We start from the raw sequence: 12,369 nt of genomic DNA on the forward strand, positions 1-12,369 counted from the left end.
AAAAAGTATTTCCTGATGTATATCTCTGAAAATAGGAGGCATAATTGAAATTTCGTCGAATGTCTAAAAGAATAAGGGATGGATTGAGATATCTCATAATTTAACCATTCAATTTTTTTGACTAAATTATTATTTGAATTTGAAAATTTTAATCTAATTTAACAAATTAGATAGTGTCAGTCAAATTAGTATATCCTTTTCGAACCATTTTTTAATAAAAATTTAACAAAATTATTAAAATATTTACATCCCTTTTAAATAGTTTTCTTTTGGGTAAAATATTCATATTTTAAATGATATTTGAATTTCTTTTCTTAATGTTATAAATAAAGTTAAACTCTTAATATTTAAAAAATAAATTTTTGATGCACCAAGATAATTATTAAATATTTTAATTTTTTTCTACTAAATTGTAAAAAAAATGCTATTTCAAAATTAAAATACAAACTATATTTATAGTTAGAGAAATGCTACCGTCAGTTGCTTTTTCACTCTCCTTTAAACACTCTCCAATACAAACTGTCACGTTATCTTATTTTTAAAAGTGTTTACTTGTTTACCGGATTAACCGGTTGAATTATCACAAAACACATACTTTATTATTTTAACTTCTTTTCCGGCATTTCAATTTGAATGAATGAATATCTTTTTAGTCAAAAAAAAAAAAAACTTCTTTTCCGGCATAATTCTACATAATAAATTCACCATATTTTTTTCATATAAGACAAAATTTAAACACTTGGCTTAAATAAAAAATTGAACCAAAGACTATTCTTTTCCTGCATAATAAATAAAAAATTGAACCAGAGACTATTCTTTTCCTGCATAATAAAGTCACCATATTTTTTTCATATAAGACAAAATTTAAACACTTTGCTTAAATAAAAAACTGAACCAGAGACTGTTCTATTTTATTTCACTTCTTCCATGAACTTTAACCATATTTGTTCCACCACATATTCAAACCATATTTGTCTCACTCATGTTCCCATGTAACCAAGCCATAACAATACTTTTAGTCTAATTCTTAACACAACAAAAGCAAATATCAGCTGAGTATTCTGTTAAATAAAACAAAAAGAAATACATTTGCTGAATAAAATAAAAATTTTGAGTAAAAAATTCTGGTTGATACTTCAATTCCTTAAACTTGATTGGTTTGCCTATATATGAGAAAAAAATGAGAGATAATTAGTAGAGTTCTTCCAGTATAGTTACAAATAAAATATCAAATCATATAGTTAATATAAAATCTTATACCATTGTTGTTGATGTAGCCACTACTTCTTCATTAAGAATTATTGTTTCTTTTTCAACAACAGCAACCTTCATTTTCATATAATCACATGGTAAAAATCACAATCATTAGGCTTAGAGTTAAATAATAATATTTGTGAGAAAATTTGATGAAATAATAAACTCCAACCTTTTTCACTCTTCCATTAGATGTTCTCTTCCGACCTCTCTCAATGCCGCTCTTCATTCTTCTCGGAGCCCCTTTTGTTTTTGACACCGGAGGATCAAGCAATTTCTTGTCAAGTAAACTGTTCTTCTCAATATTCTTTTGCCCAGTTTTCAAGGACTGATTAATGATTGCACACTCTTTTAAGGTCTCTTCTAGTGCATAACTTGCAAAGTTGTAACTCTCATTAGTTAATGATTCTTCCTCCAACAATTGGAATGTCTTTTGATATAGACGATCATATCTCTCCTTATTAGAACAAACATCTCTATTAACTTTACCTTTATGATACCGACTTCTAATATCCTTTGTCCATCTTCTTAATATATATTGTGATGGGAAAACAAATATACCATTAGATTGGAGGGCCATTAATGAATGCTACAAAGATATCCATTATACTTAAATAAACGACATACACAAGAAATGTCCTCTTTCAATGCATCCCACTCTACAACAAATTCTTCATTCTTTTGAAAGTCAAATATTGTAAAAGAGGTGTGCACACCATGTTCACTCTTTTTCAAAAGATGGCATCCAGATAACCCTGTAACTTCTACTTGAAACTTTTTGAAAATTTCATGTGTATAAATCATTGACATTTGCTTCTCAAAAGGTGATGGAGTTTTAAGAACAGGTTGTTTATGCCATGTATTAAAATCAACATGCATTTTTTGCCTCTTCTCTATCTTGCAAAGCAACCTTATATTTTTCAACAAACTCCTTTAATGTAGTTTTCTTGTTGACATATTTGTCGAAAAAAGAGTTAATGCTCTCTGATCTTTGAGTCGTTGACAAGCCACCAAAAAATGTATCTTTCATGTAAACAGGAACCCAATGTACACGTTCTCCATACAAAGATCGAATCCACCCATCCTCTGACAGTTGAAATTTCTATACCATTTCTTTCCATTTATCTTCAAATTGTTGTATTGACCGAGACTTGTAAATGCATGCGTTAAAATCACGGGTGAAATCTTCATTTTTTCTCATTACATGGCTTAACTTCTCGGGCACCTTTCTAAGTATATGCCACAAACAAAACCGATGTCGAGTGTTTGGAAATACCTCTTCAATGGCCACTTTCATTGCTCTATCTTGATCGGTTATTATTGCATTTGGAGGTTTGCCGCCCATTGCCCTAAGCCATATTTTCATCAACCATATGAAACTCTCAGATGACTCATTTGCTAGTAATGCACAACCAAGGAGTCTTGATTGAAAGTGATTATTCACACCAATGAATGGAGCAAATGGCATTTTATATTTGTTTGTGATATATGTGGTATCAAATGAAATCACATCTCCAAATTCTTGATAGTCATCTCTACCATTTGCATCCACCCAAAATACATTTTTTACACGACCATCATCATCCAAATCAAATGCATAAAAAAATCTTGGATTTTCTTCTTGCATAAGCATAAAACACTCCAACATTGCATTTGCATCTCCTGATTCTAAATTCAGACGACGTTCCTTATCCAAATGATTTCTAACATCTTTCTCCAAACAACCAACTTTTTCATATCCTCCGTGTTGTTTGGCCATTGTGGCATAAATTTTATTTGTTCTCACTCCAACATGTTGCAAAGTATCAATACATTGCTTTTGGTTTTATTGATGCTTCTATGACAAGGAAAATAATGTGCATATGTTGGGAAAAGTTCATGATTGTGATCTTTAATGAAGCCATGGATAACCCACTTTCCATCACATCTTCTTTTAATATGCAAGCCAGCCTTACAATCCACCTTCAAACAAGGCCGTGGATTTTGGGATGTCGACTCTCGTTTATTTCCATATCTTGTGCAAGCATATTTGACATCAATAAATTATTTAAAAATCTTTGAACGACGACTACTTTTGGTGGAAACACCAAATCCAACACATTTAGCATACTGAATATAAAAAGAATAAGCATTTTCTTGTGACTCAAATTCCATTTCCAAGCAAGGTTCTTGAAAATTATTAGCCTCTAAATCACTAGCATATGAATCATTGTTGGCATTCTCACTAATAACCGGCTCTTCAATTTCACCAATGAATTCCATTAATTCCTAATATACATATATATAAATATTTAAAAAAGTGACAATTGTTCGATACACACTGAACAAACATAAAAATCAATAAAAAAATATTTTAGAATAATATAAGTCAATAACAGTTTGAATGTTTTTATAGGAAAAAAAGTACATGATATCAATTTAAGAAAGTAAAAGAACATGTTTATTCTATTGAGAAAAAAAGTACTACACAACATATAAATCATACCTTGCAAAATGAAGAACACGTTTACTCTTTAAAGACACCCAAATGTGATATATGACTTGAACAGTAGAAGTAATGGTGTGTAGCCTTCATTCACAAATGGACAAAATTGCTTTCTATTTATGAGATTGAGATAGGAAGATACATTTTTTATAGTTGTAATAAATACACTAAGAGTAAGACGTAATTATTTGGCGCGAGAAAAAAATGCCGCTTGAGATACCAATAATAAAAAATTATTAATTTATAAAGTAGGGTTAAATAAGTTTTTAGTCCCTATAAATATGGTAACTTTCAATTTTAGTCCCTGCAAAAAAGTTCTTCAAACAATAGTCCTCGCAATATTTTCCGTCCCTCCCGTTAAATTTCAGTAACAGAGGCTTACGTGGCACGCCACGTGTAACGCCACGTCAATTAAAGTCAATACTAATTAAAAATAGATAGATTGCGGTGGTTTTAAACCCCCTTAAATAACTTAAAAAACTAGAAATTTTCAAGAGCAATTAATCAAACTGTTGGTAGGGAAATATTTATTACCCTCATTCTTCACATTATCAAACCTACAAATTCATGATAACCCATTCTTTTTATTTTACAGAGAGCTTTTTACGATTAAGATGAATAAACCATGTAAAAATTCAAGATTACATAATCACTCTCAATTGCTCTCCATGTTGTTCAATCCCTCAAATTCAAAATTGCTTTCAATCATTAATCTTACAAAATAAGATTCAATATTCACCACCAAGACTCTCTCCCTCAACCATTTGGTGACTGGAAAATATGAGAAATTTAAGATTTGAAATCGGTTAGTTTATTCTCTTCATATGAATATGGATCAATTTTTTTCTTTCTTTTAACCATTAATTCCATTTTTTTCTCAGTCAAATTCATACTTATGTTAGGCTTTCAATGCTAAAGATAATACAATGCTTTGGTATGGATTTCTAACTTGCCAATTATACCATTCCCATAATTTGTATACAATTGTAATAGTGTTAGTGTGTTACCCTATTTACACTCTCCTACTAACAGTTTGATTAATTGCTCCTAATTTTTTTTGGTTTTTTAAGTTATTTAAAGGGGGTTTAAAACCCCCACAATCTATCTATTTTTAATTAATATTGACTTTAATTGACGTGGCGTTACACGTGGCGTGCCACGTAAGCCTCTGTTAATGAAATTTAACGGGAGGGACTAAAAATAGGGACGGAAAATATTGCAAGGATCATTGTTTGAAGAAAATTTTTACAGGGGCTAAAATTGAAAGTTGCCATATTTATAGGGACTAAAAACTTATTTAACCCTATAAAGTATTTAATTTAGAGTGGCGGTAACCAAGTTCCCAGTTTAATTAATAGTATGACGTGGCCCAATTAATAAGAGAGTGTAAATAGAGAATGTTAAAGCAACTGACCTTAGCATTTCTCTAGTTAGTTATAAATCCTTTGAATGACTAAAACATTGAACTCAAGGTTCAATTAGTTCGATCAACTTATTTATACGAAGTCACCTTTCTTATTCGTTCTAGCCATGGAAGGTTTAACCGCCTTAACTAAGAATTCGGTGGAGGTGGGAGATTTTAAACCGTTCAAATATGGAGAAAATGATTTTGTGGACATTCTTCAATTTGCGGATGATACCATCATTCTAGGAGAGCCCACTTATGATAATATATGGAGCTTGAAAGTGTTGTTGAGAGGTTTTGAATTTGTTTCCGGATTGAAAATCAATTTCTACAAGAGCAACCTCTTTGGAACTCACATAGGAGAGTGGTTCTTCAAGTCGGCCACAATGTTTCTATATTGCAAAAAAGGAAGCTTCCCGTTTAAATTTCTTGGTGTTTGGGTGGGAAAAGGAGCTAATAAGAAAAGGGTGTGGAAAGAGGTAGTTGACAACATTAAATCAAGATTGTCAAAGTGGAAGGGAAGAAACATATCTATTGGTGGGAGGGTGACCCTTATAGGATCCGTTCTTAATGCTATTCCTATTTTTACTCTTTCTTTCTATAAAGCTCCGAGTAAAATTATTCAAGAGATAAGAAGCCTTCTTAGCAATTTTTTGTGGTGTGGAAATGTAAAGACAAAATGCATCCATTGGGTAAAGTGGGAGAATGTTTGCAAATCCAAAGAGAAAGGAGGGTTGGGTATAAGAGATGTGGGCGAAATGAACAAATCTCTTCTTCTAAAATGAAAGTGGAGAATCTTAAAGGAAGACAAGGCAATGTGGAGTAGATTTTTACTTTTGAGATATCATAATCCGAAACTTAAAGTGTTAGCTGCTTGCAAGGAAGTTTTAAACCGGGATGATTCTAAATGGTGGAGAGACCTTATTCTTAATGATTTCAAAGAGGAGGATTTGGTAGACGGTTTCACCGATTGGGTAAAATGTGAATTCAAGAAAGGTAACAACATTCTTTTTTGGCATAGTCGTTGGTTGGGTGATCAAACTCTCCGCGTTTCTTTTCCGCATTTGTTTGATCGCACAAATAACAAGTTATGCGCGGTGGGTGACCTTATTAATTGGAACAATGGTGTATTTTCTTGGAACTTGGAAGCTATCTTTGGAAGGGATATGTTGATTTCCCCGGCCCCGAATTCTTCCATTTCCACATTACTAGGTATGGGCTCGGTTTTTGATGAAGAACTAAGGGATTTAAAGATGCTTCTTGAAGGAGTGGAGCCGGGCATTTCGGCAACGGATGAATTCCATTGGAACCTAACCTCTACCGGAGATTTCACGGTGTCTAGTGTTTCACATTTTGTATCTAGTGCAAAGGATCTAGCTTGGCCAATTCCCACCATCAAGTTGTTGGATGTTATTTGGAAGACAACCATCCCGGCAAAGATCAAGATTTTTTCTTGGAGATTTCTCATCAATAGATTACCGCTCAAAGTTCAACTAGCCAATAGAGGTGTGTCTAGTTTCACTTCCATTGATTGTCCTTTTTGCACTAACCATCCGGAATCTTTGGATCATCTTTTCTATCAATGCCATGTCTCAAACGCGGTTTGGAATAGAATTTTTATTTGGTTGGGTAATGATGTTAATCTTTCTATAGAGGAGTTCAAGAGCTTTGGGTGTATTCAAGAAAAGGTGAAAAACATCAACATTAAAGCTAAACTAAATTCAATTTGGATGGCTTTAATATGGTGTTTGTGGTACATGAGAAACACCATTATTTTTGACAATGCTACTTTTAGCTTTGATGAGGTGATATCTAATATAATTTTTTTTTCTTGGAGATGGGTTAGCAATAGGGAAGCTCCAAGTAGGATTACTTTTTATGATTGGTATAAATTACCATTATTTTGTACCAACACTCTTTAGTGTTTCCTTGTTGTAAGGGTTGCACCCCTAGTGCGATATCTTATAATCAATTGCTTATTAAAAAAAAAAAACTTATTTATACGAAATCACAAAATAAATATAAAAAATGATATTTAAAAAATAAAATAAAAATAAAAATAAAAATTGGTTGACTTAGTCTTGATCAATTTAATTAAATTAAGATGTATATATGATTAAATTTGATTTGGCCGATTCTCAATTAACCGATTAAATCGATCAATTCTAACTTGTTTTTTTTAAATATTTCATCATTCGACTTAACCTTAATCAATTTAACCAAATTAAAATGTAGATATCATCAAATCTGATCTGACCGATTCTCAATTTAATCAATTAAATCGATGAATTCTAACTTTTTGTTTTTATAAATATTTCATCAAACAAGGACACTTAATAATTTAGAAAGATCGTCCCGGTTCATGGTTTTTGTTTAGTGGTTTAGATGAACCGTACCAAACATATACAGATTCTCTTTTCTTAAAAACTCAATTAATTTCAAATTCTATGTTTGTCATTTACGTATTGGCAGTTTGGCACATCTTGACCTTATCACCTTCACCTTAATCTTTTAATTTCTTCATTTAAAAAGTAATAATAGTATCGCAAGTATATAGAAAGATACCCGATACTTTATAGTACAAAATATATTAGTTTTTAAACAACACCATAATAAAATGAGTCATGTCAAATTATATTAACCAAACATAATCACTAGAGAATACTATAATTTAGTATATAATATTTACCAAACTAATATTCATTCAATTATAAAGTATATATAAATTTTGATTCATTTTCTGCAATAAAATATAAATAAAATTGATCATCTTTTCATATTTATTGTTATACCGAAAACGGCTTTTTAATTTTTTATTTTCAATATAGTTATATAGATACTACTATTTTTAGAGCTTGTATAAAATTAATTCTAAAACAAAATTGATAAAAAAAATATAATAAAAAGTATACTAACTCTGAAAACTTGAGAATTTTGATTAGGATAAATTTGACAGAATATTTTATTATTTTGAAATATGTAAAAGTAAATTTCTATATTATATATATTTTTTGTAGAGATAATATTATGAGTTATTTAAAATAAAAATTAAATTTTTACTAAATTTTATAGTTGTATAATTGAAAGAGATTACCACCTATCAAGCCGCCTTTATTTTGTTCTAGTATCTCTTTTGCCGATACGTCATCTATATTTCTAATGGTTCCGTCTTTGACGAACAACCGTATGTAAAGCATATATTGGATCAACAAACATGGAAAGTCGTGAGACTTAATTATACTTTCTTTAAAGAAATCAGTTATTTATATTTAAAGTGATTGTTATATTTTAGGAAGACTCGGTTACAAACCTCTCTAATTATAAATACATCAATAACGTGAAACATAACACATGATCAAACTCTTAACACAATGACTACTTTAGAACGTCTCACAACCCTTATCCATCACGGTTCGTCGCGTTTTTGTATTAAATTTGACGAAATTTAATGTTACTAATTTCCAAAATCTAATGGAATTTATTTTATTTGGATGCATATGTGATTATATTTTTTAATGTAAAATAATTATTTTAAAATCAACTAGTATTCATTTTAAAATGGAAAATTCAATTGTTGATAAATAAATTGAATATGTGTGTTTCATTTTCATTTTAATGCAAAACAATTTTTTTTATTTTTTTGGATTTTAATTTAATCAATTTTGGAAAGGTTAATGATTCATGTACACTTCTCATTTTTAAACATTTATTTAATATTTTTAAAAATTTTCCTTCTTATCACATTAATAATTTATTATATTTATTAGTAAATTACCTTATTTTCATATTTTCTCATTCAAGCTCTAACCATTTTAATAATTTTTTTAATCCTATAGTAGCTAAATCTACGTGTATTAATATAATCAATTTGACAAAGCATAAGACAAAAACCTTGTTGAAACTATATATTAATATAACTAGGTGAGCAAGAACATAGCCACTAGAAAAATCAATCACCAATAATGAGTTCAATCATTGTTAATACATGGGTTACTCCCAATTCCATGTTCAGGCAGACAATCACAACCAAACACCAAACTCTCATTCCATTTCTAGCTATTCCCATTTCCTCAATCACCAATCAACAAAGAAGAAGAAATTTGGTTTCTTCTTTTTCCTCTAACAAAATCTCTGCCGTTCAAACTAGTGCAGACAAAAAAATCGAAAAAACGGAATCGAATTTCGATTTCAATGTCTACATGCTAGAAAAAGCTAATATTGTTAACAAAGCATTGGATGAATCAATTGTACTTCAAGAACCGGTGAAGATTCATGAAGCAATGAGATACTCTCTCCTCGCGGGAGGAAAACGTGTACGTCCAATTCTCTGTATTGCCGCCTGCGAGCTCGTAGGCGGCAAAGCAGAAACATCTATCCCATCAGCATGTGCTGTGGAAATGATCCACACTATGTCGTTGATCCATGACGACTTACCGTGCATGGACAACGACGATCTAAGACGTGGAAAGCCAACGAGCCACAAAGTCTACGGCGAGGACGTGGCAGTCCTTGCTGGAGACGCGCTGCTTTCGCTGGCTTTTGAGCACGTGGCCGTTTCAACCAAAGGGGTCCCACCTGAGAAAGTTGTTAGAGCAATTGCTGAGCTGGCGAAATCAGTTGGAAAAGAAGGACTTGTTGCTGGACAAATTGTCGATTTAGAATCGGAAGGTTTATCGAATGTCGATTTGGAGAGACTCGAGTTTATTCATCTGCGTAAAACCGCGGCTTTACTCGAAGCTTCGGTTGTTATGGGAGCAATAGTTGGTGGTGGAAGTGAAGATGAAATTGAAATTTTGAGAAAATTTGCCAGGTGTATTGGTTTGTTGTTTCAGGTTGTTGATGATATTCTTGATGTGACAAAATCTTCTGAGGAATTGGGGAAAACTGCAGGGAAGGATTTGGTTGCTGATAAGGTTACATATCCTAAGCTTTTGGGATTGGAAAAATCAAAGGAGTTTGCTGAAAAATTGGTTAAGGATGCACAAGATTGTCTTGTTGGTTTTAACTTTGAAAAGAGTGCTCCTTTGTTTGCTTTAACTAATTATATTGCTTATAGGCAAAATTAGAGTGATAATTTTTTTTATAATTTATTACCACAAAATAATGCTGCTATTTTAAATGAATTTATAAATAAGATATCGCGAGTTCGAATAAGTGAGATTTGGCTTGAATTTTTGCAATAGGATATCTTTATTACAAGTACCTGATTTAAGGGAACATGGTCTTCAATTTTCTTTAAAGATGGCTTGTATTTTTAGTTGAATTTGTGATAAATCATCTATTTTTGTTGCTGTTATATGTTTCTGTTCTTAGTGATGTTTAAAGTTTTCGGGAATATGAAGAATCACGTAAGGAGTTGAAGAATGTTTTTTTCTTCTACTAGTATATGTATTATCCGGTCAAAACAAAACTTTTAAAATAATCTACATTAGCTATTTGAATATTAACCACAATATGAATTCATAATATATTATTGGAAAAATACCCTTTTTGGTCTCTTATGTTAATCTTGGGGTTCATTTTGGTCCCTTAACTTCAAAAAGTATCACATTAGTCCCTTAACTCTTCAAAAAGTGTCATTTTAGTCCTTTTTGTCACATTAGCGACGGAAAAACTCAAAAATCGGTCGCTATTTTCGTCGCTAATATGACAAAAAGGCTAAAATGACACCTTTTGAAGAGTTAAGGGACCAAAATGACATTTTTTGAAGTTAAGAGACCAAAATGAACCCCGAGGTTAACATAAGGGACCAAAAAAGGTATTTTGCCTATATTATTTTATACATAAAAAAAATTAGATTAGACAATCTATGAAAACTCGAAAAGAACCCTCTATATTATTGAAAATTTACAGTAAAATTTACGTATTAGTATGATTTACAATAAAATTTACTTGTTAGTGTGAAATAAAATTTTATATGCAAGTGTAATTCGGACATATTAAAATTTTCTTTTATAATTAAACCATTTCATTAAGCAACTGAAATGAGAATATAGCCCAATCAAGTTTTGGATCCTACAACATTACGGATTTCTACCAACAAACAAAACTGCTGAAACGGGAAAAGCCTGTACGAGCAACTGACAGTCCTTAATAATAGAATTAATGACTACGCACGAGATGATATCATTCATGCAATCTACCATAGACAATGCATCTGAGTGAGCCACAATTTTGGTCAGCTTAATGTGTTCTGCTAACTGAATCCCCCATCTAAGCGACGGTGTTTCTGCCACAACCGAAACGACATCGCTCTCCACCTTTTTGCTCGCAGATAAAACCACCTTGTTGTGCTTATTCTTGATGACACACCCCCAACACCACGTAACCATTAGAGAAGCAACCTGCATCCACAAAAACATAATGGACATCTTAGGAAAACTATGGATCCTGACATCAGTAATGTTCCTTTTCCTGCTAATCCTCATTGGACTGGCCAGAATGAATTCAGACACATTATCCTCCGCCTCCTGTGCAGTTCTTCTTGATAAACCTCATTCTTTTTTTTTAAAAAACCTTTATGTTTCTCGCGTGCCAAATCTTCCAAAGAGTCATGCAAATCAATTGTGCCGAATAAGTCTCTTTACTGTCCAGGCAAGCATCCAACCAATCAATCAAATCCAAATTTTCTGGCAATCTCGTACAAGAAGAAAAAGCAAACCACACCACTTTTGCAAAAGAGCAATACATAAATAGATGATTAACAGTTTCAGGGGCCAAATGGCAAAAGGGACACAAGGTTTTTATACAACAACCTTTCTTAAGCAAGTTACCCTTGGTTGGAAGAATATCCTCACAAAGCCTCCAAATGAAGTTTTGAATTCTCCCATAAATGGGAACCTTCCAAATCTTCTTCCAAAATAGACATTGGATCTGGTTCGAGGGACCATCTTTCCTAGCATCTCTATGTTTTTTGATAAAATGATAAGCTAACTTAATGTAGTATTCTCTATTTGTTTCTCTTTGCCAAATCAATGTGTCTTCTGACTGCCTAAAAGATAGGGGAATGCTAATAACATGTTTAACCTCCGTCAGATCGAAACATCTCTCCAGAGTATTCTTTTGCAACTATACAAATTATCATGATCAATCAATTCGTACACTCTAGAATCTCTTTCCACTCCTATGACCGAACTAATAATTTCAAACCCCAATATTGTTCGCAATCCAAATTATCATCCCAAATTCTCACTTTCGACCCATCTTCAATCCTCCACCTTGTGCC

General features: G+C 31.8%; 3 protein-coding genes across 3 annotated transcripts; 2 read left to right on the forward strand and 1 right to left on the reverse strand.

Moving 5' to 3' along the window:
* Positions 1–1,010: 1,010 nt before the first annotated feature.
* LOC131646809 (protein FAR-RED IMPAIRED RESPONSE 1-like) lies at positions 1,011–3,037 on the reverse strand. The gene has a single exon (XM_058916767.1). It carries the CDS (start codon positions 3,011–3,013, stop codon positions 2,357–2,359), a length of 657 nt encoding a protein of 218 aa, XP_058772750.1. The 5' UTR covers positions 3,014–3,037; the 3' UTR covers positions 1,011–2,356.
* Positions 3,038–5,959: 2,922 nt separating this feature from the next.
* On the forward strand, positions 5,960–7,066 carry LOC131650019 (uncharacterized). The gene has a single exon (XM_058919762.1). It carries the CDS (start codon positions 5,960–5,962, stop codon positions 7,064–7,066), a length of 1,107 nt encoding a protein of 368 aa, XP_058775745.1.
* Positions 7,067–9,106: 2,040 nt separating this feature from the next.
* Positions 9,107–10,243, forward strand: LOC131646810 (heterodimeric geranylgeranyl pyrophosphate synthase large subunit 1, chloroplastic-like). The gene has a single exon (XM_058916768.1). It carries the CDS (start codon positions 9,107–9,109, stop codon positions 10,208–10,210), a length of 1,104 nt encoding a protein of 367 aa, XP_058772751.1. The 3' UTR covers positions 10,211–10,243.
* The last annotated feature ends 2,126 nt before the right edge of the window (positions 10,244–12,369 follow it).

Source organism: Vicia villosa, linkage group LG2 (genome assembly GCF_029867415.1).
Source record: "Vicia villosa cultivar HV-30 ecotype Madison, WI linkage group LG2, Vvil1.0, whole genome shotgun sequence".
In the NCBI taxonomy this organism is placed as follows: Eukaryota; Viridiplantae; Streptophyta; class Magnoliopsida; order Fabales; family Fabaceae; genus Vicia; species Vicia villosa.